Consider the following 26,216-nt stretch of genomic DNA (forward strand, 5'->3'; position numbering starts at 1 on the left):
GCTGAGTCCAGCTGGCTAATTCTAAATATAAAAGTTGTCAGTATATATAAAAGAAAGAATATAAAACATAGAAGGGGATGACACATGCAGTTACCCCTGCTGGACTCTCAACACCCTGGGGGCAGGAGGTATCTCAACCCCATCTCCACAGCCTAAAGCGTGAGGCACTATGCTCTAGTGAGAGGAGGCACCTGGGAACTGCTTACTGGTTATGAGAGCAAAACCTTTTCAGTCTCATCCTACCTGACTTCTCTGCAGCCTTTGACCCTGGTGACAATTCCTTCTTGTAACACTTATGCTTTGGTCTCTGGCTGCAGTGCTCTTGCTTACCTTCCTAGCTCTAACCACTGCTCCTCAGGTCTTTTAAGCACTTCTCTTTTCTTATTTCCCTTGAAAATTCCCCTTGGACAATATCTTCTGTGCCTATTGCTTCCACTCTCACCTCTCAACCAAGGATGCCCATTTATTCATTCAGCAAACATGCACAAAGTACTTGCTATGGTTCAGAATCTGGCCTAGGGACTTCCCCGGCAGTCCAGTGCTTCCACTGCACGGGGCTCAGGTTTGATCCCTGGTCAGGGAACTAAGATCCTGCTTGCCAGCGCAGCATGCCCACCCCCGCCCCGACCAAAAATAAAAAAGAATCTGGCCTAGACAGCTGGGGAGAAACCTGAATCAGACCTGCTTCCTACCCTCACAATCTGGCAGTAGGGACAGACTAGCAACAGTCAGAGCCCAGGGTGGGGTGGGGAAGAGCTATCGTGGGGGACAGAGTACTGCAAGCTCAGGCTTCCTGTCTCCCCCTCTAGCTACTGGTTACAGCCACCTGGATACACCACAAACATCTCTGATGCAACGTGTCCCCAGCTGAATTTATCAACCCTTTCAAACCTACTTGCCCTCCCTTGTTCCCCATGCTAGTTAACCTCACTGCGATGGAGAAGCTTGGGACCTCTTCTCTCTCACCCCTCCACATTTAGTGGGGCACCAGTCTCATCTCCTCTTCCTCCTCTCTCTCCCTGGAATTCCTCAGCACCTCTCCATTCCCACAGGCCCAGATCACTGACCATGACGGCCAGAGCTGACCCCTGACCAGCCTCTGCCCCCTTCTCCTGCTCCCATCCTGCATTCCACTCTCTGATAAAGGGTAGTTTACTTAAAAAAAAAAAAAGGGTTTCCCTGGTGGCGCAGTGGTTGAGAGTCCACCTGCCGATGCAGGGGACACGGGTTCGTGCCCCGGTCTGGGAGGATCCCACATTCCGCGGAGTGGCTGGGCCCATGAGCCATGGCCACTGGGCCTGCGCTTCCGGAGCCTGTGCTCCGCGGCTGGAGAGGCCATAGCGGTGAGAGGCCCGCGTACAGCCAAAAAAAAAAAAAAAGAAAGTAAAAAAACCTGCCTAAAACTCTAAATGGCTTTTCATTAAATCTAGAATTAAAAAAATGAAAACCCCTTGGTATGGCATGGCTTGCCTCCAGCTCCTCCATCCACATCTAGGCACTACTTGTAAATCCTGAGCCCCTCTATACAGCTTTCTGGAAAGCTTTATTGAGTGCCTAGCACTATTCCAGGCCTTGGTGACACAGAGATGAATAGACATTCTGCGTAGAGGAACCAACAGTGAGGTTCTTTGGGCATGCTGTGTCTCCCTTCTAGAACAGCATCTTATCTGTGTGTTCTTCTCTACCCTCCCATGCAGAGTTAGTGACCTATGCACACTTCAGTATAACCGTTTTCATACAGTGCTGCTTTTTCATTGTGTTTCTGTGAGCCTGACATATGGTAAACACTCTCTCAGTGCTGAAATCCATTCATTTATTCAACAAATATTTACTGAACACCTACTATGTGACAGGCACTGTTGGGTGCTGAGGGCAGATCAGTGAACAAAACAGACACTATTCTTGCCATCACGGAGCCTACATTCTAGTGTAGGAGAGAGATAAATAAGTAAAATAAATAGGGTACTTTATAAACAACTTTTTTTTTGTTTTTTTGGCTGTGCGGCTTGCAGGATCTTCCCCAACTGGGCCACAGCTGTGAAAGCCCAGAATCCTAAACACTAGGCCACCAGGGAACTTCTGATAGGGTACTTTATTTTATTTTTTTTTTAGTATTTATTTATTTGGCTGCATCGGATCTTAGTTGCAGCATGTGGGATCTTTGTGGTGGCATGTGGGCTCTTCATTGCAGCACACAGGCTCTCTAGTTGTGGCACGCTGGCTCAGTAGTTGCAGCACGTGGGCTTAGTTGCCCCACGGCATGTGAGATCTTAGTTCCCCGACCAGGGATCGAAGCCACGTCCCCTGCATTGGAAGGTGGATTCTTAACCATTGGACCACCAGGGAAGTCCCCCGATAGAGTACTTTAAATGGAGATGTGCTATGGAGAAAAAAATTTGAGTTGGAGAAAGAAGGTTGAGAGTGGAAGGAGTGTCTACAAGTTTAAATAGGGGATTCAGAGTAGGTCTCATTGATAAGATGATGTTTGAACAATGAAACAATGAAGTAAGTGAAAGTAGGAGCTATGTGGATGCCTGCAGAAAGAGCTTCTGGGCAGGAGCAACAGCCAATGCAAAGGCCTTGAGGCAGGAATGAGATGAAATGAGAAAGATGCTGTGTGTGCATGGGGGAAGATTGTAGGACCCTGTAGGCCACTGTAGAGACTTTGGCTTTTACTGTGAATAAATGGGGGAGCCATTGGAGGATTTTGAACAGAGGAGGGACATGATCTGACTTAAAGCTTAAAAGTATCACTCTGGCTGCTTTATTGTGATTGGTACATAGCAGAAGCAAGGGTGGAAGCAAAGAAACCAGTTAGGAAGCTACTGGAATAATCCAGGTGACAGATGATGGGGGCTCTGATTAGGGTGTTAGTATGTTGGTGATGGGAAGTGGTCAAGCTCTGAACATTTAAAAAAATTTTTTAATTGAAGTATAGTTGATTCACAATGTGTTAATTTCTACTGTACAGCAAAGTGATTCAGTTACACATATACATACATTCTTTTTCGTAGTCTTTTCCATTATGGTTTATCACAAGATGTTGAATATAGTTCCCTGTGCTATACAGTAGGACCTTGTTGTTTATCCATTCTATATACAATAGTTTGCATCTACTAATCCCAAACTCCCACTCCATCCTCTCCCCACCCCCCCAGCAACCACAAGGCTGTTCTCTATGTCTGTGAGTCTGTTTCTTTTTTGTAGATACATTCATTTGTGACATATTTTAGATTCCACATATAAGTAATATCATGTGGTATTTGTCTTTCTCTGTCTGCCTTAGTTCACTTAGTATGATAATCTCTAGCTGCATCTATGTTGCTGCAAATGGCATTATTTTGTTCGTTTTTATGGCTGAGTAATATTCCATTGTATATATGTACCACTTCTTTATCCATTCATCTGTCTATGGACATTTAGGTTGGCTAATTATAAATAGTGCAATGAACATTGGGGTGAATGTATCTTTTCGAATTATAGTTTCCTCCAGATATATGCCCAGAAATAAGATTACAGGATCATATGTCAACTTTATTTTTAGTTTTTTGAGGAACGTCCATACTGTTTCCTATAGTGTATGCACCAATTTACATTCCCACCAGCAGTGTAGCAGGGCTCCCTTTTCTCCACACCCTCTCCAGCATTTGTTATTTGTGGACTTTTTAATGATAGCCATTCTGAATGGTGTGAGGTGGTACCTCACTGTAGTTTTGATTTGCATTTCTCTAGTAATTAGTGATGTTGAGCATCTTTTCATATGCCTATTGGCCATCTGTATGTCTTTTTTGTAGAAATGTCTATTTAGGTCTTCTGCCCATTTTTGACTGGATATTTTTTTTAATTAATTAATTAATTATTTTTGGCTACATTGGGTCTTCGTTGCTGCACGTAGCCTTTCTCTAGTTGCGGCAAGCGGGGGCTACTCTTCGTTGCAGTGCGTGGCCTTCTCATTGTGGTGGCTTCTCTTGTTGCAGAGCACGGGCTCTAGGTGCGCAGACTTCAGTAGTTGTGGCTCGCGGGCTGTAGAGCACAGGCTCAGTAGCTGTGGTGCATGAGCTTAGTTACTCCATGGCATGTGGGATGTTCCCAGACTGGATAGAACCCATGTCCCCTGCATTGGCAGGCGGATTCTTAACCACTGCGCCACCAGGGAAGTCCAGGTTGTTTGTTTTTTTGTTATTGAGTTGTGTGAGCTGTTTGTATATTTTAGAAGGTAAGTCCTTGTTGGTTGCATCGTTTTCAAATATTTTCTCCCAGTCTGTAAGTTTGGACATATTTTTAAGATAAAGCCAATGGTATTTGATGATGGATTGCATGTGATATACAAGAAAAAGAGAACCTTTAAGGATGGCTCCAGGAACTATACTCAATATCTTGTAACAACCTATAATGGAAAAGAATCTGAAAAAGAATATATGTATATATAGTTATCTGAATCACTTTGCTGTACACCTGAAACTAACACAACATTGTAAATTAATGATACTTCAACTTAAAAAATTGGTTAAAAATTTTTTTTAATAAATAAAATAAATAAAAAAGAAAAGGATGGCTCCAAGATTTTCAGTCTGGGCAGCCAAAAGGATGGCGTTGCCAATGAATTGAGATGAATAAGAGAGCAGGTAGGTCAGATTTCAGGGACAAACAAGAGTTCCATTTCTGACATGCTAAGTATCAGTCAGGATTCTTCAGAGAAGAGAAACAGAACCATTAGGATATATATATGTATATATAATATATATTATTTATATATATAATGTATATTTTTTCATGGCTGAGTAGTATTCCATTGTATGTATGTACCACATCTTCTTTATCCATTCTTCTGTTGATGGATATTTAGGTTGCTTCCATGTCTTGGCTATTGTAAATAGTGCTGTTATGAACATTGGCGTTGATGCTGCCGTCTTTATTTATTTATTTATTTATTTATTTATTTTTGTCTTCATTGGGTCTTCTTTGCTGTGCTCGGGTTTTCTCTAGTTGTGGCGAGTGGGGGCTACTCTTGGTTACACCGCACAGGCTTCTCATTGTGGTGGCTTCTCTCGCTATGGAGCACGGGTTCTAGGCGTGCGGGCTTCAGTAGTTGTGGCACGTGGGCTCAGTAGTTGTGGCTCAGAGGCTCTAGAGCGTAGACTCAGTAGTTGTGGCGCACTTGCTTAGTTGCTCCGCGGCATGTGAGATTTTCTCAGGCTAGGGCTCAAACCCGTGTCCCCTGCACTGGCAGGCAGATTCTTAACCACTGCGCCACCAGGGAAGCCCTATTTATTATTTTTTACCATTTAAAAATTGAAGTATAGTTAATTTACAATGTTGTGTTAGTTTCAGGCATACAGCAAAGTGATTCATATATATATATATATTCTTTTTCAGATTCTTTTCCATTGTAGGTTATTATAAGATAATTGAATATAGTTCCCTGTGCTATTCAGTAGGTCCTTGTTGTTTATCTATTTTCTACATAGCAGTGTTAATCCCAAACTCCTAATTTATCTCTCCCCCCACCCTGGCCATGCTGAAGTCTTTTTTTAAAAATTAATTAATTAATTAATTTATTGGCTGTGTTGTGTCTTTGTTGCTGCAAGCGGGCTTTCTCTAGTTGTGGTGAGCAGGGGTTACTCTTCATTGCGGTGCGCAGGCTTCTCATTGTCGTGGCTTCTCTTGTTGCGGAGCACGGGCTCTAGGCACGCAGGCTTCAGTAGTTGTGGCATGTGGGCTCAGTAGCTGAGGCTTATGGGCTCTAGAGTGCAGGCTCAGTAGTTGTGGCGCACGGGCTTAGTTGCTCTGCAGCATGTGGGATGTTCCCAGACCAGGGCTCGAACACGTGTCTCCTGCATTGGCAGGCAGATTCTTAACCACTGCGCCACCAGGGAAGCCCCATGCTGAGGTCTTGATGCAGAATTTCTTCCCAGAGAAACCTTAGTGTTGCTCCAAAGGCCTTTCAACTAACTGGATGAGGCCCACCCACATTATGAAGGTAATCTTTACCTAAAGTCAGCTGATTGTGGATGTTAACCACACCTACAAAATACCTTCACAGCAACACCTATTAGTGAATAACTAGTTACTTACTATAGCCCTAGCTAGATTGACATAAAACTAACTTTCACACTAAGCTTGAAATGTCCATTAGATATTTTGAGGCAATTGTCAGTACAAATCTGTTGTTCAGGAGGGACCTTTCCTAGAGGTATCAAATTCTTTAATTGCAGTAAAATCACATAACATAAAATTTACTATTAGTGATATTTAGCCATTCACAGTGCTGTACAATCATCACCACTATCTAGGTCCAGAACACTTTCATCCTCCAAACGGACACTCTGTACTAATTAAGCAGTCACTCCCCACTCTTCCTCCCCCCAGTCCTTGGCAACCACTAATCCACTTACCTGCTTTTTGTCTGTATAGATTTGTCTGTTCTGCATATTTCATGTAAATGGAATTACACGATATGTGACTGTTGTGTTTGGCTTATTTCACTTAGCATAATGGTTTCAAAATTTATCCACATCATAGTATGTATCCATATTTCATTCCTTTTCTTGTTTTTTTTTTAATTCACTGTGTAATATCCCATTGTATGGGTATACCACCATTTGTTTCTACGTTTTGCCTATCGTGAAGAAGACTGCTGCTGTGAACATTTGTGTACAAGTTTTTGTTTGAACTCTTGTTTTCAACTCTTTTGGGTATATATTCAGAGCGAAACTGCTTGGTCATATAGTAATTTTGCTTAACATATTGAGGAACAACCAAACTGTTCCCACAGCAGCTGCACCATTGTACATTCCCACCAGCAATGTCTGAGGGTTCCAATTTTTCCACATCCTTGCTAACACTTGTTACTTTCTAGGTTCTTGTTTGCTTGCTTGCTTGCTTGAATTTTAGCCATCCTCGTGGGTGTGAAGTGGGATCTCATGGTTTTGATTTGTTTTTCCCTAATGATATTGAACATCTTTTCATGTGCTTTTTGGTCATTTTTTTGAAGAAACATCTATTCAAGTCCTTTGCCCATTTAAAAAAATTGGATTGTTTGTCTTTTTGTTGTTGAGTTGTAGAAATATCTATTTTGAAATGAATCTCCACCCCCAGCCTCCCAGTCCCTTATTTAAAAGGCTCTGCCTCTTCTTTTAAATCCATGCATAAGCAAATAGTTTTAGAGCTGGAAGAGACCACTCCGCCTCCAGGATGTTCCCTATTCCTGCAGTTTTTTGAGTTCCCAAACCTTAAAATTGGTTGTCTAAACTTAGTCCTTCCTGCTGCACACTGGCCTCTGTTTTGGCTCTGTAGATGAGAAAAATTACACAAAAATTTACAGATTAGATTTGAATTTAAGGATTCCAATAGATCGGAAACACAAGGTGACCCATTTAGAACAAGATCTTCAAGAAGCGCCGGGTGACTTTAAATTTCCAAGAATTAGAAAGGCAACGCATGCGCTGTAGAGCTAAGGGCATGTCGAAGCCAATGAAGGCGTGGCCTCTGCCCGCATTCAAGATGGTTCCCAGGCCCTTCCACCCTTGCTGCGGGGGCGGGGCGAAAGGCTAAAGGCTCAGAACGCCATTGGTGGAGTTGCACACCGTTCATCCCCGCCCCCCGCAGGGGGCGGGAGTGACAAAGTCCCAATTTCCGGTTCCGTCAGTACCGGGAGCCCGGTCGAGATGGAGGAAGATGCGACCGGAGGCCATCAGTCGCCCGAAACAGAGGATAGAGTGGGAGCTGCGGCCTAGAGATCCGCGCTTGGAGTTCACCTCAGACGGGGCGGAACCGCCCTGATGTGAGAAAGTAAGAAACCACCGGCTTGGGGTGCCTGAGGACTAAGGTCTCCGAGGACCTGGATCTGTCAGGGAGGCAGCGGGTGCCTGCAGTGGCCGGCTGCAATTCAGTGGGAGCCCGCCACGCAGTTTGGGGAATGAGGGGCGACTCTAACGAGTCATCTTTTCCTGTCGGAGGAGCATGAGTTTCGCTGACAGCGAAAGAATCATGGCGAGAGGCATCTCGGGGGCCAGGACAGAAGCAGCTTAAAGGGGGTGTCATGTGGAGTAGGTGAAGAGGACTGTCATGTGGTGTCTGTCATGAGGGATCACGTGGGCACCTATGGAAGACCGAAGGAAGGCTGGATGGAAATCGCTTCATGCCCCAGAGGGGAGGTTGTCTTGAAGGGAGAGGTTAGAGGCATGCCAGGGAACTTCCCTAAGGAAATGCATGTTCATTAGGACAGGTGGGCAAGCATGTAAATATATTCACATTCATGTGGTAGATAGCTCCCAGGATGCAAAGCCTTGATGCAGTTGCAGTAAGAAGTACAGAGGAACAGAAGGAGGAAGCAAAGATGTTTCCAGCACAGAAGAGGGGACCAAACCCCACGGATGTCTTGTCAGGAGTTGTAGGTGGCTATTTGACTTGGGGGGGGTTGTTGACTGAAAAGATTTGAATAAGTCTAGAAGTCATCACTGAGCCCAGTCCTGGTGACAAGTCAGGATGGAGTCAGAGGGCTCCTAACCTAGTCATAATGGTCTGGACTCCTAGAGTAGTTGTTATCATTGTTATAATACTGACAATCCTTAATATTTAAGGCAATACTTTCCAAACTCTGATATATGTATTAACCACCCAGAGATCTTGTGAACGTGTTGGTTCTTATTCACCAGGCCTATGGAGCATCCTGAAATTTTGTATTTCTAACAAGCTCCCAGATTATGCCCATGCTGCTGGTCTGAGTAGCAAAGATTTAGAGCAGCACTGTCCAGTAGAGCTTTCTGAAATGGTAGAAGTGCTTTGCTGTTAACAAAGTGCTTTCACACATTAGCTCATGTGAGTTGCACCACAGTGACATAGCTATGGCAGGCTTTACTAGCCCCATTTCACAGATGAGGAAACTGAATTTCAAAGAAGTGACTTGGTTCCAATCCTACTAGTAGGCAATGGAAGTGGAACTCAGACTTGGCTCTCCTGACTACTAGTGTTCTTTTCATCAAATGACCTTACATTCCAGGTGACACTGCCTTGTCCTGAACCAGAATCTTATCTCAGAACCTAGTGAACAGTCTGGTGTGGTTTTTCTGGTACAGGGAGAGGGGAAGTGGAGAAGGAGGTATACCTACTTGGGCCAGTTTGTCCCTTTCCTCTGATGGGCTCAGCAGTGGGGGTTCTGCCTCTGACATCTCATTTGATGATTTCAGGACATCCTGGGTCATCTGTTGGGTCTCCATATGAAGCACTTTAACCTTTGTGTCTAAGCTGTGTTAAAAGATGGGGGAAAATTCAGAATTCGAGCCATGAACACAAATAAGGATCTGGGAAAGAGCCATAAAGAAGCTGGGCTGATTGAATTGGAAGAAAGGAAGGCTGAAGGAAGTGAGCATACAGGTATCTGCATGGAGGATTTTCCAGAGGGTGAAACACAAGGAACTGGTTTTGATATTTCAGCGGGAAGTTTGGAGGTTAAATAACAAGGATCAGGTTGAGATCCCAACTTTTAGGAGCAACCCACCTTTCAAAGGGATAGAGGGGGTGGGTGCAGTGCCTTCCCCTTCAACTGTAGAGGCTCAGCCCTCTGTGGCATGACCTTTAGTGGCTTCTTCTGTCACCATGGTAATGATAGAAATTACCTGCTTTGGCCGTGGAGAGTCCTCCCTTCTTTCTGGGAATTTAAAATAGACTGGCACATGTGAGAGATGGAGGAAAGTGGGGAAATGGGGCGCTGGGTGCTGCTGTAGGATTTCTCATCAGGAGTTGTTGGCACTCTGTCATTCAGTTTGATAAGTTGAGACGGTGCCCACAAAACCAGGTCCTAGAACAGAGTCCTTCGTGGCTCTGGCTCTCTGCCCTGCTCAGCACACAGTATCCATGAGCTGGGCAGGAGTCCTTGCTTGAGCCCTGCCGTATTTGTCCTGTGATGACAACAGGCCTGCCCAGCCACTCAGCTCAGTCACTCCACAAGCACGCTGGGAAAGCAGAGGCAGCTCTTGGTTTCAGTGGAACAAAGCGGAGAGAAATCCCTGGGCATCTGCTGCCGGGAGCTTATGCTTAACCCTTGGGTGACTGGCAGTCATGAGGGCATTAATTCTGCCTCCCAAGGGTGGGAATGACCTGGCTTTATACTGAACAGAGTGATTTGTGCTGGAACTCCTCAACTCCCATGGAGTAGAGGGCATGATGGAGTAGAGGAGCAAACTTGGCTCATATCCTGCCTCCGCTAACCAGCTGTATGACCTTGGGCTTGTTCCTTTTAACCTATTTGTTGTACCTCAGTTTCCTCAGCAGAAGTGTCTTAACTGTGTAGAGGTTAAGTTGTAAGGATTACTTGAGGTAATAGGTGTCTAGGTGTCTCTCTCTCTTCTCCTCCTCTCTCAGTGGAAATGGACACATAACCTTGGGACCCTGGATGCCAAACACCCTGTTTGTCAGTGATACAGTGATCCCCTTCTCTTGAAGGACCTTAAAGGAGAAGTTTGCCACACTGGACTTGATGGGTGTCCTGGGCTGAGGCTGGAGGAAGGGCCACTTTTGCCCACAGCAAGTGGCACATCAGTGTTCCAGGGGTTCTCCTCCTAGAACCCCATCTCTAGCTCATTTCCCATGGCCTAGATTCTCTGTTCTGGTCAACCCAGTTGTTTCAAGCCATTGTTTTCTCCCTTTCACTGTCCACATGTATTCCTCCATTCAAGCTGCTTTGTCCTCCTCCAGGAAGCCTGTCTTGGTTACATGTGCCTCACCCATGCCTCACCTTGAAGCTGAGGTTTTCCCTCAGCTCACATGTACTCAGTTTGCACTGCAGGTATCTTATACTTTAATGAAAGTGATGCAGTCCAGCTCAGGAAATTCCAAAAAGCTAACCTTGCTTCCCCACTGACTTATATGGTAAACCAAGAAGCTACTTAGGCTGGTTGGGACCTTTGGTTGGGGAAGGTGGTTGAGGATGAACTCTGGTTATACACTTGACATGAGATTTGTCAAGGCTTTGGTGCTGGGACTGCCTGTGTAGAACACTTCACCTCTCTAGAGTTGTCCTTTTGATGTGGCCACCTCCTTTCCCATCCCTTAAGGATTTCTCTCAGAGCTTAGGGAGGCCCTGATTTCCTGCTTCCTGGACTTTAACTTCTCACTTTCCCCTTCTGGCTGAAAATGTCCAGTATCCTACACAGGAGCACATTACATTGTCACTATGTGTATGTCCAATATATGATGTCCTCTCATTTGACATTTCTTTTTTTTTTAAATTATTTATTCATTTATTTAATTTTTGGCTGCATTGGGTCTTCACTGCTGCACGCCGGTTTTCTCTACTTGCTGAGAGTGGGGGCTACTCTTTGTTGCGGTGCGCGGGCTTCTCATTGTGGTGGCTTCTCTTGTTGCAGAGCACAGGCTCTAGGCACATGGGCTTCAGTAGTTGTGGCACACGGGCTTCAGTAGTTGTGGCTCAAGGTTTCTAGAGCACAGGCTCAGTAGTTGTGGCGCACGGGCTTAGTTACTCTGTGGCATGTGGGATCTTCCCGGACCAGGGCTTGAACCCAGGTCCCCTGCATTGGCAGGCGGATTCTTTCTTTCTTTTTTTTTTTAAAATTAAGTTAATTTATTTTATTTATTTTTGGCTATGTTGGGTCTTCGTTGCTGCATGCGGGCTTTCTCTAGTTGCGGCGAGCGGGGGGCTACACTTCATTGTGGTGCACGGGCTTCTCATTGTGGTGGCTTCTCTTGTTGTAGAGCACAGGCTCTAGGCGCGCGGGCTTCAGTAGTTGCGACATGCGGGCTCAGTAGTTGTGGTGCACAGGCTTGGTAGTTGTGGCACACAGGCTTAGCTGCTCTGTGGCATGTGGGATCTTCCTGGACCAGAGCTCAAACCCATGTCTCCTGCATTGGCAGGCAGATTCTTAACCACTGCGACACCAGGGAAGCCCCTCATTTGACATTCCTTAAGTTGAAAGCTCCTGATTTTATACAGTTATTACAGTTGTAACCTTATTAGTTTTGTTTGAAACTTTAGTCAGTGGATACATTTAACATGAGGGCCACATGTACATTAATTTGCCCTGGTTTCTTTATCTCTGTGTCTTATATCCGTTCCCCAGAGGGATACTGTGTCCCCTTGAAGAGACTGAGTTTCTCAAAGGCAGAGTCTCTATATCTTTTCTGTCACTTGAATCTCCCTTCGCTACCTAGGGGCTGAGGTTATTATTTATATGCTTGGGGATGAAAGAGGCCAAGCACGTTCTCTACCCTGTAGTTAAGACTCTTCAGGGAAACTGCTTAGCTCTCAGGTGGTTCTCTTCTTTCTCTAGAGTGAGTTATCTAATAACCAAAGAGGACTCTGACCTTTGGCTTGTTCCTAAATTTCTAACTCCTTTCATTAGAAGGAAGGGAGGTGTGGGGGGGTTCCTGTGGAGTGAAAGCCCCACTTGTCTTCTTCCTTGCACTTTCTTCTAATGCAGACTGGAGAAGGTGTAAGTGTAGTGAATGTGGGTCAGGAGGAGCTCAGAGGGGCCAGCACAGGAAACCAGAAATAAAGTGAGGTGAGTCAGCTGGTAAATGGTGGTAAAAGAGGCACCCTGCTGAGGCTCAAAGGCCCAAGGCCAAAGGCCATGGCTCCTCAGTAGGCCCAGGAGTGTCAGAAATGGAGCACTTCCCTTTAGCCTTTAGGAACCTCCAGAATGTCACTTAGTGACATCCCATTAGCCCACTTAAAGGCCAGGTGGTTGGTTTGCCCACAGCATCCTGAGCTGTCTGGGTGAGCTAGAGAAGGAAAAGGAGAATGGGCCGTGACACCAGGGCCTGGGCAGAGGCAGAGAGACCAGAATAGCTGATCTGATAAGCTGGGGGTAGGGAGCTGAGGTGGGAGTGGGCCCACGGGAGTCACTGAGGTGAGAAACAATTTTCAGAAGAGGGGTCCTGAATTGGGACAGACTGGTAAAGGAGAGAGAAGAGGGCACTATCCCGATCCATGAAGGAAGAATCAGGCAGGGGTTGGCAGAGCCAGACTGGGTGAAGTCTAAACTTTGGAGAAGTGAGTACCCCAGGAGCTGAAGCCTGAGAATGGGGTTTCAGAGCCCATCCAGGAGGGGAAAGTGCAAATTCTGATCTCCTTCACATTCCCTCCACCCTGCTTAAATCCGCAGGTCTCCAGACACAATGGAGGACAAACGTAACATCCAGATCATCGAGTGGGAACACCTGGACAAGAAGAAGTTCTACGTGTTTGGTGTGGCAATGACGATGATGATCCGTGTCAGTGTCTACCCATTCACCCTCATACGCACTCGCTTGCAGGTTCAGAAAGGCAAGAGCCTCTACCATGGGACCTTTGATGCCTTCATCAAGATCCTACGGGCAGATGGTGTGACTGGCCTCTACCGGGGGTTCCTGGTCAACACCTTCACCCTCATATCTGGCCAGTGCTATGTTACTACTTATGAGCTCACCCGGAAGTTTGTAGCTGACTACAGCCAGAGCAACACAGTCAAATCACTGGTGGCCGGTGGCTCGGCCTCTCTCGTGGCTCAGAGCATCACAGTGCCCATTGATGTGGTCTCCCAGCACCTGATGATGCAGCGCAAGGGTGAGAAAATGGGCCGCTTCCAAGTGCGAGGGAATCCAAAGGGACAAGGGGTAGTTGCCTTTGGCCAAACCAAGGACATCATCAGGCAGATCCTGCGGGCTGATGGACTTCGTGGCTTCTACCGGGGCTATGTGGCTTCGCTGCTTACTTACATCCCAAACAGTGCTGTCTGGTGGCCCTTCTACCACTTCTATGCAGGTAAGCAGGGACCAGGAGGGTGGGGGTGGAGGATGGTCACTAATAGACAGAGATGCTTTTGCTCTGTGCATGTTGGAATGAGTGATTTAATGGGAGACTGGACCATTCATACAGCAAACATTTGAATCCAGGAGGATTCAGAGATGAGTAAGACATGGTTCTTCCCTTCAAGGAGCTAATATTATAGTGGAGGGAATCAGACAAGTAAAGTATATGACTGTAGGACATAGCGTATGTTCTCGATGAATCAGGATCAACTAAGTTTAGTGGAATATTGGCAGAGAATCATAAGGTGGGGAGGGACAAAATCCATAGGATTTAAAGATGAAAGCAATGGAGCAATGGGTAATAGCTTTTGAGTTGGATGCCTTTCCTTACTATTTTTTTTTTTTTACATTTTTTTCTTTTTTTAAAAAAATTATTTATTTTATTTATTTATTTTTGGCTGCGTTGGGTCTTCGTTGCTGCGCACGGGCTTTCTCTAGTTGCGGCAAGCGGGGGCTACTCTTTACTGCGGTGTGTGGGCTTTTCATTGCCCCGTGGCATGTGGGATCTTAGTTCCCTGACCAGGGATTGAACCTGTGTCCCCTGCATTGTAAGGTGGATTCTTTACCACTGGACCACCAGGGAAGTCCCTCTCCTATTTTTCTAATTGTACTTTTTTTTTTTTTTTTGTGGTAGCTCTGTCTCTTCTTCTGTTTAACACAGTCTTTCATCTGGAGTATTTGGTAAAATTCAGATACATGGACTCCACCTCGACCCTTTGTATCAGATTCTTTGGGAATGGATGCTGGCAATCTTAATGTTAGAGAACCTTCCAAGGAAACGTGAGCATTTTCTCTGGAGTCTGTCCTCACCCCTCTCTCCTCATTTGATTTCATTTACTATTAGAGTTGTCCTTTTCTAATATGTCCAAAATTTCTATTTCTGTTCCCAAACTTACGTGTCCAGAGCTCTGGACAGACATCCTGGCTGTTGGACCTTTTGACCTGGAGGCATGCACTTACATCTGAAATTTGTTTCAATTAACCATTTTTCATCCCAAGCTGGCTTTCTCTTCTGACTTACTTTCATGTGTCAGTGGCCATGTTATTCTCCAAATCACTGAAACTGAGGCCTTGGGCATAGTGCTTGGCCCCTTGTCCTTGTCCCCACATCTAGTCCTAGTGACCCTGGAATGTCTTGTCCAACTTTCTGTCCATTCCCACTGCCTTTCCTGAAAACCATTCTCTGTACCTACCCTCTTGGACCATTGCATCAGCCTTCTAGCTGTTCCAAGTCTCTTCCTTCCTGTCTACACACAAGTCCCTAATGGATTAACTTTATTTATTTATTTTTAAAATTTTATTAATTTATTTATTTTTGGCTGCTTTGGGTCTTCGTTGCTCCGCGTGGGCTTTCTCTTGCTGTGGTGAGCGGGGGCTATTCTTCATTGCGGTGCGCAGGCTTCTCATTGTGGTGGCTTCTCTTGTTTCAGGGCACGGGCTCTAGGCGCGAGGGCTTCAGTAGTTGTGGCTCGTGGGCTCTATAACACAGGCTTAGTAGTTGTGGCACACGGGCTTAAGTTGCTCCACGGCATGTGGGATCTTACCGGACCAGGGCTTGAACCCGTGTCCCCTGCCTTGGCAGGTGTATTCTTAACCACTGTGCCACCAGAGAAGTCCCCCTAATGGATTAACGTTAAACTCTGGTTGTGATGTTCAGTGGCTCCCACTGCTTACTCAATAAAATCCAAACTCTTCAGCCTGGCTTCACCTTCCCTTTTCAGTGAAACATCTTGCTGTTTCCCTATGTATAGTCTATGCTGCAGCCAGGCCAGTTCACACACCGTTCCTCCACCGTGCATCATCTCTCCCACCTCTGCTGTATTCGTATCCCTCTGCTAGATGCCTTCCAGGTCCACTTACCCTGGTGAAATCATGACTCATTGCCTCCTCTCCCATCCTCTCCATGTATCTCTCAACTCAGAAATGATCTTTCCCTCCTTCCAACTCCCATGACATTGCTTCAGTCTTTCTTAAGGCAGTTAGAACATTTGCCTTGATGTTATTTGTATGTGCCTATCTCTTCTATTATTTGCACAGGTTCTTCTTTTTTCTTAATACTTTTTTTCCCCCAGCTTTATTTTGATATAATTGACTGGAAAGTTTCTTGGAAGGGGGTGGAAACTAACATTTACTGAATACCCACTGTGTACCACACTCTGTGACACTGTGTGTCTCAGGGCCTGGTGAATTGTAAGTGCTCAGTAAATATTTGTTGAGAGAGTAGACTGGTTTTTGTCACTCCATTTTGCTTAAAATTTACCAATGCTGCCTTATGGGTATTTACAATAAAATCTAATGCTTCTCACGGTCAATACAGGTCTATGTGATCTGGTCCCTGTCTGCTTCTCCAGCCCCATCTTGTGCTCCTCTGCCCTTACTCACTCTGGTCCATTCTCACTGCCCTTCTCTCAGTTCCTGAGACACACCAAGCTATGTTCTCACCTCAAGGCCTTTGCAGATACTGTTCTTTCTGCCTGGAATAGCCTTTCCCCTGTTGTTTGTGTGTCTGGGTCCTTCTCATGCTTCAAGCCTCAGCGTACATGCCATCTTTACAAAGAAGACTTCTTTTTTAAAAAAAAAATTAATTAATTAATTAATTTGTAAATTTTTGGCTGTGTTGGGTCTTTGTTGCTACGTGCGGGCTTTCTCTAGTTGTGGTGAGAGGGGGCTACTCTTCGTTGCAGTGTGTGGGTTTGTCATTGCGGTGGCTTATCATGTTGTGGAGCATGGGCTCTAGGTGCGCAGGCTTCAGTAGTTGTGGCACACAGGCTTCAGTAGTTGTGGCTCGCAGACACTAGAGCACAGGCTCAGTAGCTGTGGCGCACGGGCTTTGTTGCTCTGTGACATGTGGGATCTTCCCAGACCGGGGATTGAACCCCTATCCCTGCATTGGCAGGTGGATTCTTAACCACTGTGCCACCAGGGAAGTCCCAAGAAGACTTCTTTACCCAGTTGGAAAGAGGGCTCTTCCTGTTTTCTTTTTTTTAATTGATTTATTTTTAAATTTTATTTATTTATTTATTTTGGCTGTGTTGGGTCTTCATTGCTGCGTGCAGGCTTTTCTCTGGTTGCGGCGAGTGGGGGCTACTCTTGTGGTGTGTGGGCTTCTCATTGCATTGGCTTCTCTGGTTGTGGAGCACAGGCTCTAGGCGCGTGGGCTCAGTAGTTGTGGCTCATGGGCTCTAGAGCGCAGGCTTAGTAGTTGTGGTGCACAGGCTTAGTTGCTCCGTGGCGTGTGGGATCTTCCCAGACCAGGGCTTGAACCCGTGTCCCCTGCACTGGTAGGTGGATTTTTAACCACTGCGCCACCAGGGAAGCCCTGTTTTCTTCTGTAGCACCTTGTTTTCCAGATGCTGCCTTCCAGTGGTTGTGAAATGTTTTCTTCTCAGGAGCAACAAGACACCCTTGAGGCAGAGCCACCAGTTCACTTTGTTTCTTTCTGTATGCTGACCCTGGGGAAGAAAGTGATTAGAAATCCAGGGGAGAGGTGGTTCTGGTAAGGCTTAAGGAATTCTGTCACGCCTTCGGACTTGGAAGCCCTCGCTTCTGTCCTGCCAACCTCCACCATCCTACTTGTTTCCTAATCTTTAGTTGCCTGGCGGTAAATTACCAAAACTAGGAGCATAAGAAAAAAAAAATATATATATATATATATATATATTTTTAAATTGAAGTATAGTTGATGTATAATAGTTTATAAATTACAGGTGTACAATATAGTGATTCACAATTTTTAAACGTTATACTCTATTTATAGTTATTATAAAATATTTGCTATATTCCCTGTGTTGTATAGTATATATCCTTGTAGCTTGTTTGTACCTCTTTTTTTTTTTTTTGAGGTATGCGGGCCTCTTACTGTTGTGGCCTCTCCCGTTGCGGAGCACAGGTTCCGGACCCGCAGGCTTAGCAGCCATGGCTCACAGGCCCAGCCGCTCCGCGGCATGTGGGATCTTCCCGGACCAGGGCACGAACCCGTGTTCCCTGCATCGGCAGGCGAACTCTCAACCACTGCGCCACCAGGGAAGCCCTTGTTTGTTCCTCTTAATCCCCTACCCCTATATTGCTCCTCCCCGCAAGAAGAAATTCTTAAAGGTATTATGGTGACTGAATTGTACAGAGAAAACTGAGAGGGAACCTTGGAGATGATAAATCTATTTTACATCCAGTCTCACTCAGAGTAAGAGCCAAAGTCCATGCAATGGCTTCAGGGCCCTACCTCTTAGACTTCATCTACTGTTCTTTCCCTCATTCATTCGGCTGCAGGCATACTGGCCTTGGTGCCAAAGACCTCAGGCATGCTCATGCCTCAGGGCCTTTGCATAGGATGTTACCTCTGCTTGGAAAGTTCTCGCCACAGATCTATAAGGCTTATACTATCCTTTAGGGCTTTGCTTAGACTTCACCTTCTACCCTTTCTGCCCTTGGCATTCCTTATCTCCTTTTCCTGCTCTATTTTTTTCTATAATTAGCACGCAACATGTCTGACATAGTTGTATATTTTGCTCTTTATTTATTTATTGTCTGTTTTCCCCCACTAGAATGTAAGTTTCATAAGGACAGGGATTTGAGGCTATTTTATTCACTGTTGTATCTTTAGAACCCAAAGTGACTGGCTCGTGGTAATCACTCAATAAATCTTTGTTGAATAAATGAACGAACTCTTGTCTCTCACCTCCAGAGAGGGAAAAGCAAAATAATTCAATTGCAGGTGAACTTCCTAGTGACACTTGGATTGGGTGGATCTGGGTATTATTCCATCTTCTTCATCAGCATTTTGAAAAATGAATTTTCCTTTCTTTTTTTTTTAATTAATTAATTTATTTATTTTCGGCTATGTTGGGTCTTTGTTGCTGCGCGCGGGCTTTCTCTATTTGGGGCGAGCAGGGGCTACTCTTCCTTGTGGTGCGCCGGCTTCTCATTGCGGTGGCTTCCCTTGTTGCGGAGCACAGGCTTTAGGCGCGTGGGCTTCAGCAGAGTTGTGGCACTCAGGCTCAGTAGTTGTGGTTTGCAGACTCTAGAGCTCAGGCTCAGTAGTTGTGGCGCACGGGCTTATTTGCTCTACCGCGTGTGGGATCTTCCCTGTCCAGGGCTCGAACCCATGTCCCTTGTATTGGCAGGTGGATTCTTAACCACTGCGCCACCAGGGAAATCCAATTTTCCTTTCTTGATATAGGCTGAAGAAAAGTTCTCACTGTAGGATATGATTTTCTCTTTTAATTGTAATTGTTTTTATTTTTTAAAACATTCATATGGTTCAAAATTCAAAAGGTAAGAAAGGGTATGCAGTGAAAACACTCCTCACCTACCACAGTCACCCAGCTTCCTTCCTTAAAGACAATTAGTGTTACCAATTTTTAATGTATCTTACCAGTTATCCAGTGCACGTATAAGAAAATATGTGGTGTGTGCTTTTCTAGCCAGTGAGTTGTGAAAAGTAGAGCATAAGCATAAGAGTTTTACATCAGGAGTGATTTCTGAAAGGAGTCAGCAAGCAAAGAGGTTTTGAAATCCCCTTCTCCAGAGGAATTTTTGTCCTATGCAAAATGACTTCTGGAAGGGGCCTGAGATTTAAAAATTTTTGTTGGTTCAGGGCTTCCCTGGTGGCGCAGTGGTTAAGAATCCGCCTGCCAATGCAGGGCACACCGGTTCGAGCCCTGGTCCAGGAAGATCCCGCATGCTGCGGAGCAACTAAGCCCGTGCATCACAACTACTGAGCCTGCGTTCTAGAGCCCGCGAGCCACAACTACTGAGCCCACGTGCCACAATTACTGAAGCCTGCATGCCTAGAGCCCGTGCTCCGCAACGAGAAGCCACCGCAATGATAAGCCCGCACACTGCAACGAAGAGTAGCCCCCACTCGCCACAACTAGAGAAGGCCTGCGTGCAGCAACGAAGACCCAGTGCAGCCAAAAATAAATAAATAAATTTATTTAAAAAATTTTGTTGTTGTTGGTTTAGATGGAAGCAAAGATGGGAGTTATAGGGTCTAAGGTGGCTAAGGATGGAGGGTTTGTCATCGTTGGGCCAACTGGTAGAAAAGGTTTGGGGCCGTGTGGAGTGGAACCTCATGTCTTGAGGCATTATCTTTCCCTTGATTCCAGAGCAGCTCTCGTCCCTCTGCCCTAAGGAGTGCCCTCACATCGTCTTTCAAGCCATCTCGGGGCCTCTGGCTGCAGCCACTGCTTCCATCCTCACCAATCCCATGGATGTCATCCGAACCCGAGTACAGGTAAGACCAGTCTTCTCCCCTACCCTCCTCCCAGATAAACCATTAGAAGTGTGATCTTGAGGCCCTCCAATATTTCCTGACCTCTTTGTGTCATGGCCCTCTAGTCTAGCCAGCCTTCTCCTGGTCATCCAAGCCTCTTCCTTGTGGTTATGCTTACCATCTACAGAAACCAGCTGAGCACTTTGAATCACCTAGAATGTTTCTGTCATCCTGTCTGCTACCTTGCATGCCTCTACTGCTTTCCTTGCCCATGCATCTAGGAATTCTTACTGCTTTCTTCTAGGCTTTCATCATAATAGCATAGCCTATCAACCACCTTTTCCTTACCTTGTAGCTTTGTGGTTATTAGAAATATGATTTTAGTTAATTTCGTAAGTCTATCTAGCTTCTCCACTTGGCTATGTGCTCTCTACAGTGAAAATGACTGTCCTTGAACAGGTTTCACAGATTGTTCTGTGTGGACTCAGCACAAACACAGACAAAGCCCTGGGTGGTGTTGTCCAGAAGTTATAGTCCCTGTCTTTAGTCAGCTGAATGACAATTTCACAGCCCCGAGTCCAAGGAAATAGAATCTGAATGATAATGTATAATATACACATGGTAGGTTTTGCTATATAAAGCTTTAGGTGGAGGGACTTCCCTGGGGTCCAGTGGGTAAGACTCCATGTTTCCAAAGCCAGGGGCCTGGGTTCGATCCTTGGTCAGGGAATTAGATCCCGCATGCATGCTGCAACTAAGAAGCCCGCATGCCACAACTGAGAAGCCCACATGCTGCAACTAAGACCCAGTGCAGCCAAGATAAAAAAATAAATAATAATAAAATTTAAAAATAAATAATAATAAAAGAAAATAAATAAATAATCATAAAATAAATAAATAAATATTTTTTAAAAAACTTTAGGTGGAGAGAATGGGGGAATTTTAATATCTGATTTGGGTAACTTAACAGGACAGCTGTCCAGGAGAGTGTGGTCATTGAGTTACAGTGAGGAGAGGGAAGGAAAATAACCTTAGCAGATGGAGGTGAAGTCAGCTTCCCTGATACCAGGATGTTGGGATGGAGGTGGCTGGTAAATCTAGGTACAGTTGACTCTTGAACAACATGGAGTTTAGGAGCACTGACACTCCGCATAGTTGAAAATTTGAGTATAACTTGGCCCTCTGAATCTGTGGTTCGCCATCCACAGATCGCATAGTACTGTAGTGTTTTGGGTTTTTTTAAGTATAAATAAAAATGAATTTTTACTTAAATCATTTTGGTATAGATTATAGTCAAAGATATTTAAACACATTGTGGGTAATATAAGCAGGCAGTTCAATTTTAAATTCAATTTTTTATGTAGTAACTCTGCTACGTATGTACAATTTTTTTTTTTTTTTGTGGTACGCGGGCCTCTCACTGTTGTGGCCTCTCCCGTTGTGGAGCACAGGCTCCAGACGCGCAGGCTCAGTGGCCATGGCTCACGGGCCTAGCCGCTCCGTGGTGTGTGGGATCTTCCCGGACCGGGGCACGAACCCGTGTCCCCTGCATCGGCAGGCGGACTCTCAACCACTGCGCCACCAGGGAAGCCCCCTATGTACAATTTTGATTTATTTCCAGAGAAGTAAAATAATCTCTTTAAATTTAATGTTAGCGTAAGCATGGAATTCTTAAATTAACCAAGTGTGTACTTTAGAGAAACAGGAATATATCTTGACATGTTTAGAGAGATATGCAATCCATAAAGGTTAAATAGCAATGGTAAAGTCTTCCCGGTTATTATATTTATTTTATTTATTTATTTTAAAAATTTTTATTAGTACTGTAGTGTTACTTGTTACTGCTGGAAAAAAACATACTGCATATAAGTGGACCCATGCAGCTCAAACCCGTGTTGTTCGAGGGTCAGCTGTGTATTGGTCCCTAGGAAAGTATGCGCCCCCTCCACGACCCACACGTTTGAAAATGAGTGGCATCTGATTGGTTTGCAAATAATAAAGTGTATAGGTTCCATCCTTATTCTCTCCTGAGCCTTGTTCTGGATGTTCCATGAGGAGATTCAAGGAAAAGGACAGGTCCTTACTTTGAGGAGTTCCCAGGCTGGAAGAGACAGCACATATGAGGACCAGGGCCATAGCTAAAAAAGCCCTTGACGTGGCTGTGGATAAGTGGAGGATTAGGGGAGCACAGGTGGTCAGAGGAAGAAGGGAAAGGGGGAATGTGGAGGAGGGCGCTAAAGGAGGCAGAGAGGAATGGGGAGACGTTCTTAGTCAGAGATGGGACCACCTTGTGAATAGAGGGAAGTATAACAAGGAGTGTGTCTGTCCTGCATTGGCTGAAGGTCTGAAGGGGGTAATCTCTAAAAGTGTAATTTGGTGGCAGGTATGGGGGTGGGGGGGGAAGAAGAGGGCAAGACTATTAAGAAAAAAGAGAGAAAAGATTCCAGTATGATAGGGAAGACAGGTCACAGGGTGTGTGGGAGATGACAGGGTTGGAGGGGGAGGACTCTAGCCATGGGGCTTCAGAGGGATTGAGATGATCAGAATCAAAATCACTGGTAGAGAGAGCTGAGACAGGCTGGGACCTGGGCCCCTTTGCTGCAGTGCTGCAGGGCTTGCACATGGACACACCTCTCCTTGAGCAACGGAATATAAAGAAACTATATGGGACTAAAAACAACTGTGTGCGTGCCCAGTTGGGGCAAATTCTGGACCCAAAACATACAAAGAAACCAAAAAACCCAACTGCCACTTTTGAAGTGCCGGGAGCAAAAGCAGGGTACTGTGCATGCTCCCTGCACACACCACCACCTAAGGGGCGGCGAAATACCTAAGCCACCCCTCTGGCCGGACTCCTGGACACACCCCTACCCTCACCCCATATAAGAAACAAGCTTACCTCCCTTTGGGGAGTGAGCAAGCAAAGGAAGCTCTTGTTTGTTCTTGCTCCCCTCTTGTGCAGCAAGGGCCCCAGTAAAGCCTTGCCTGAATTTCTTGTCTGGCCTCTAGTCGATTTCTATTGCTTCGGGAAGGCCAAGAACCCTGGCCCGTAACAGAGCTGCAGAGGCCCTTAGAGGTGATTTAATCCAGCCTCCCTGAGACCAGAGAGAAGCACTTGGTCCAAAGACTCATCACTATGTAGTTTATCTAATGATATGAATTATAACTACCATTTATTGAATACTTACTGTCTGCCAGGCACTGTTCTCAGCATTTACAAGTATTCTTTTGTTTACTTCGTAGAACAACCACACAGGGTAGGTATTATCATTACTATTTTATATTTGAGGAAACTGGGGTGCAAAGTGTTAAGTAAAGTACCTGAGATTATGCTGTTAGTAAATTGTGGAGCAGAATTCATACCAGGCAGTCTGGCACCAGAGCCCATACTCAGTCACTGTGCTGAACTGTCCCGCAGAAGCAGAGTCCAGCCCTCTGACTCCCAAGTCTAATTCTTTCCACTTTAGCCTAAGGCAGAGGGAGATTGGGTAGAGGGGCTTTGACTGCAGACCGTCGTCCTCCAATGCGTTGACTTTTCCAGGTTGAGGGCAAGAACTCCATCATCCTGACCTTCCGACAGCTGATGGCAGAAGAGGGGCCTTGGGGCCTCATGAAAGGCCTCTCCGCCAGAATCATCTCAGCCACGCCCTCAACCATTGTCATTGTGGTGGGCTACGAGAGCCTCAAGAAACTCAGCCTCCGACCTGAGCTGGTGGACTCAAGACACTGGTAACGAGTGATGGGGAGAGAAGCCTGCTGTTTCCCACACTACTCTGAGTCAGGGGCAGAGAGGAGAGGGTAGCACCCTCTTCAGGTGCCCCACCAGATACCGAGTCCGGCCCTGGATCAGGGACAGAGACTTTGAACTGCTCTTGCTGAAGAGGCTCCACGCCTGGATCCCCTGCTCTCATTTTTAAATTTTCTTGCCAAACTCGGCTCACTCATTCAGTACAGGTACTGTCCTGCCCTAAGGAAATCCACTCTCCCTGCCAATCCCACTCCATCCATCCCCTGCCAACCCTTCTCTGCCTTCCCCCTCCATCTGTGTCCCTGAGATCCTGAGAAAAGCTGCACATAGAACTTGCTTACTACCACTGGTTCTTCCTCTTGGGCTTTCAGCCCAGATTCCAAGCAGTTGCCATCAGCCCTTTCCTGCTTCATCTCTTAGGCTTGCTTATTTTTATTTTGGGACTGAGCTGCCCACCAGACTACTCTGCTTTTCCCTGCCACTGGGGGCAAGGTGCCAGGCACTTTTGCACAGGGAGTGGGAGCAGCAAAAACCTCTGGTTCTCCAGAGCACTCATCCTCTGTTTGGAGAGTTATTAGGTTGGGGAGAAATGTTGATACTTTATTTTGTGTGTGTATTTTTCTGTGAACCAGGCTACTGTCTTAGTCCTGCTAAAGCACCAATCCTGCAGTCAGAGCCCACCCCTTCCTCAGACAGGTGGAAAAATATCATGTAGCTTTTCCCTCAATCCCAGTTATCTATCCCTCCCAGTCCCTTCAGTCCCAGCAGCCTCAGGATATATAAGCTGTTTTTTTCCTCCTGGCCCAGATGACTACAGTGGTGGGCACAGCTCTAAATAGATCAGACTGTCTGGGACACACTGGACTTGGAACACTACCCTGAAAAGTCTGGTTTAGAGAGTAGTTGGTTTGGAAAGTGACAGGAGTATATGTGTGCCCTAGTGCATCTCCCTCGACCAGCTGAGCCAAACCTAGGAGAGGGCAGTGGAGGTTCTCAGCCCCAGGCAGTCATGACACACATATATACCCCAATCACTTGGGACTCACAGAAACAGATGTTGTCTCACAATGGGAGTCTCTGAGATGTGGAACTGTTTGTGTTTTTCTTGTCTCCGATCTGAGGAGTCATCCCGGTCATGGTACCCTCTAGAGGGATGCTTGGAGGCGGGTAAAGGGCGGGTCAGGAACTCACCCAATACCAGGACCACTGCATTTACCAGCCTGATACTGCCGAGATGATCTGTTGAAGCTCTCAGGAGCTAGATGATGAGTGCTCCTTCCCTGCCTCATCCTTCCCCCACAACACACACCTCCTCTACCAAGCTTGTGTTGCAGGTGAGGAGAGGTGCAGTAAATGGAATGACAAGAAGGCATATCAAACCCTGCACTTTTACTTGAGACATCTGGCTTGGATGACCCTTCAAACTTTCTTATTGGTCCCACCCCCTGGGAGAAGCCATGGTGCCAATTTGAAAGGTGCTAGCTACCTGAAGCCTTGATATTTCTTATGGCTGCCCCACATTCTATCCCCCAGGCAAGATCAGAATCTGAATTCTCTACCTTCACCACCACCACTGCCCATCTTGGGCTCTATCTTTGAGGGTTATTTTCTCTTTCACTTATTTTTATTTTTGACTGTCCCTTCTTGCGCTTTGTCAGGAGTCCTCCAATTTCTATTCACAAATGGTCATCCAAAGGGTTGGGCCCACAGATCATGAATCTTCCTGCCTCTCAGTCACTCCTTTACCCTAAGAACCACCAACATAATAGAAGCCAGGGGTCCCTCCTTTCTCTTTAAACTCATCCTAGTGAGACCTTTGGAGGTTGGTTTTCTCAGCTCCACACCTTCCCCTCCCTACAGTCTTGTCTTCAGTCCTTCCCCACCATTGCAAAGTGGGTAAAGTATCAGGGACAGGAGGTAGTCTCCTGCTTCTCATGTCTTATGTTGTTTCCATCCCAGACTCCTTCTTCTGTTTTATTTTATTGTACAGTATTTCAGCCTTTCACCTGTTTCCTCTGTCTGTCTCTCTGTCACACACACAGTTTTAAAGGACGATGGGCATTTACTAAAAGGGACCTCTGGCCCCTACTTTCCCATCTAATATTTTAGGGACTGGGATTGGGTTTGGTTAAAATGCCTTGGTGGGGGTGGGATAGTGGGCTTCCATTTTCCCAGGACCATGGATCTGGACCAATTGGAATTTTTGATACATTGGTCTGTAGCCAAAATTGGAAGAAACTTTCAGGGGACTGGGCAAGACGGGAAACCTGATGGGAGTATTTAAGGACAGGGGAATAAAGTGCAGATGCAGTTAACATTTGATAAAATGGACTCGTGAATATTAACAGCGAACATTCACTGTTGCACTGTATGAAGTCTCCGAAGTGTAATTAAACGTTTTTATTGAGTCCTTGAGCTTTGCGCTTATTTTGCCCGCTTGCCGAGAAAGTA

The 26,216-nt window shown here is 45.8% G+C and overlaps 1 protein-coding gene across 6 annotated transcripts; it reads left to right on the forward strand.

Moving 5' to 3' along the window:
- Positions 1 to 7,652: 7,652 nt before the first annotated feature.
- SLC25A44 (solute carrier family 25 member 44) lies at positions 7,653 to 26,180 on the forward strand. 6 transcript variants are annotated; one of them, XM_079916119.1, is made up of 5 exons: positions 7,653 to 7,791; positions 9,189 to 9,375; positions 13,122 to 13,759; positions 19,911 to 20,038; positions 23,559 to 26,180. In XM_079916119.1, the coding sequence occupies exons 3-5, from the start codon at positions 13,135 to 13,137 to the stop codon at positions 23,748 to 23,750; spliced, it is 945 nt and encodes a 314-aa protein (XP_079772245.1). In that variant the 5' UTR covers positions 7,653 to 7,791; positions 9,189 to 9,375; positions 13,122 to 13,134; the 3' UTR covers positions 23,751 to 26,180. The 6 variants fall into 6 exon arrangements, with proteins under 6 accessions (XP_079772245.1, XP_079772244.1, XP_079772246.1 ...); XM_079916118.1 differs by lacking the exon at positions 9,189 to 9,375 and having other exon boundaries at positions 7,659 to 7,791; XM_079916120.1 differs by lacking the exon at positions 9,189 to 9,375 and having other exon boundaries at positions 7,659 to 7,791; positions 13,122 to 13,561.
- The last annotated feature ends 36 nt before the right edge of the window (positions 26,181 to 26,216 follow it).

This window comes from Stenella coeruleoalba, assembly GCF_951394435.1.
Source record: "Stenella coeruleoalba genome assembly, chromosome: 1".
In the NCBI taxonomy this organism is placed as follows: Eukaryota; Metazoa; Chordata; class Mammalia; order Artiodactyla; family Delphinidae; genus Stenella; species Stenella coeruleoalba.

Coding starts and splice junctions, on each gene's coding strand:
- SLC25A44 (XM_079916119.1), top strand. CDS start 13,135: ATGGAGGACAAACGTAACATCCAGATCATCGAGTGGGAACACCTGGAC. Junction 13,760..19,910: donor CTTCTACCACTTCTATGCAG/GTAAGCAGGGAC, acceptor CCTTGATTCCAG/AGCAGCTCTCGTCCCTCTGC. Junction 20,039..23,558: donor TCATCCGAACCCGAGTACAG/GTAAGACCAGTC, acceptor TGACTTTTCCAG/GTTGAGGGCAAGAACTCCAT.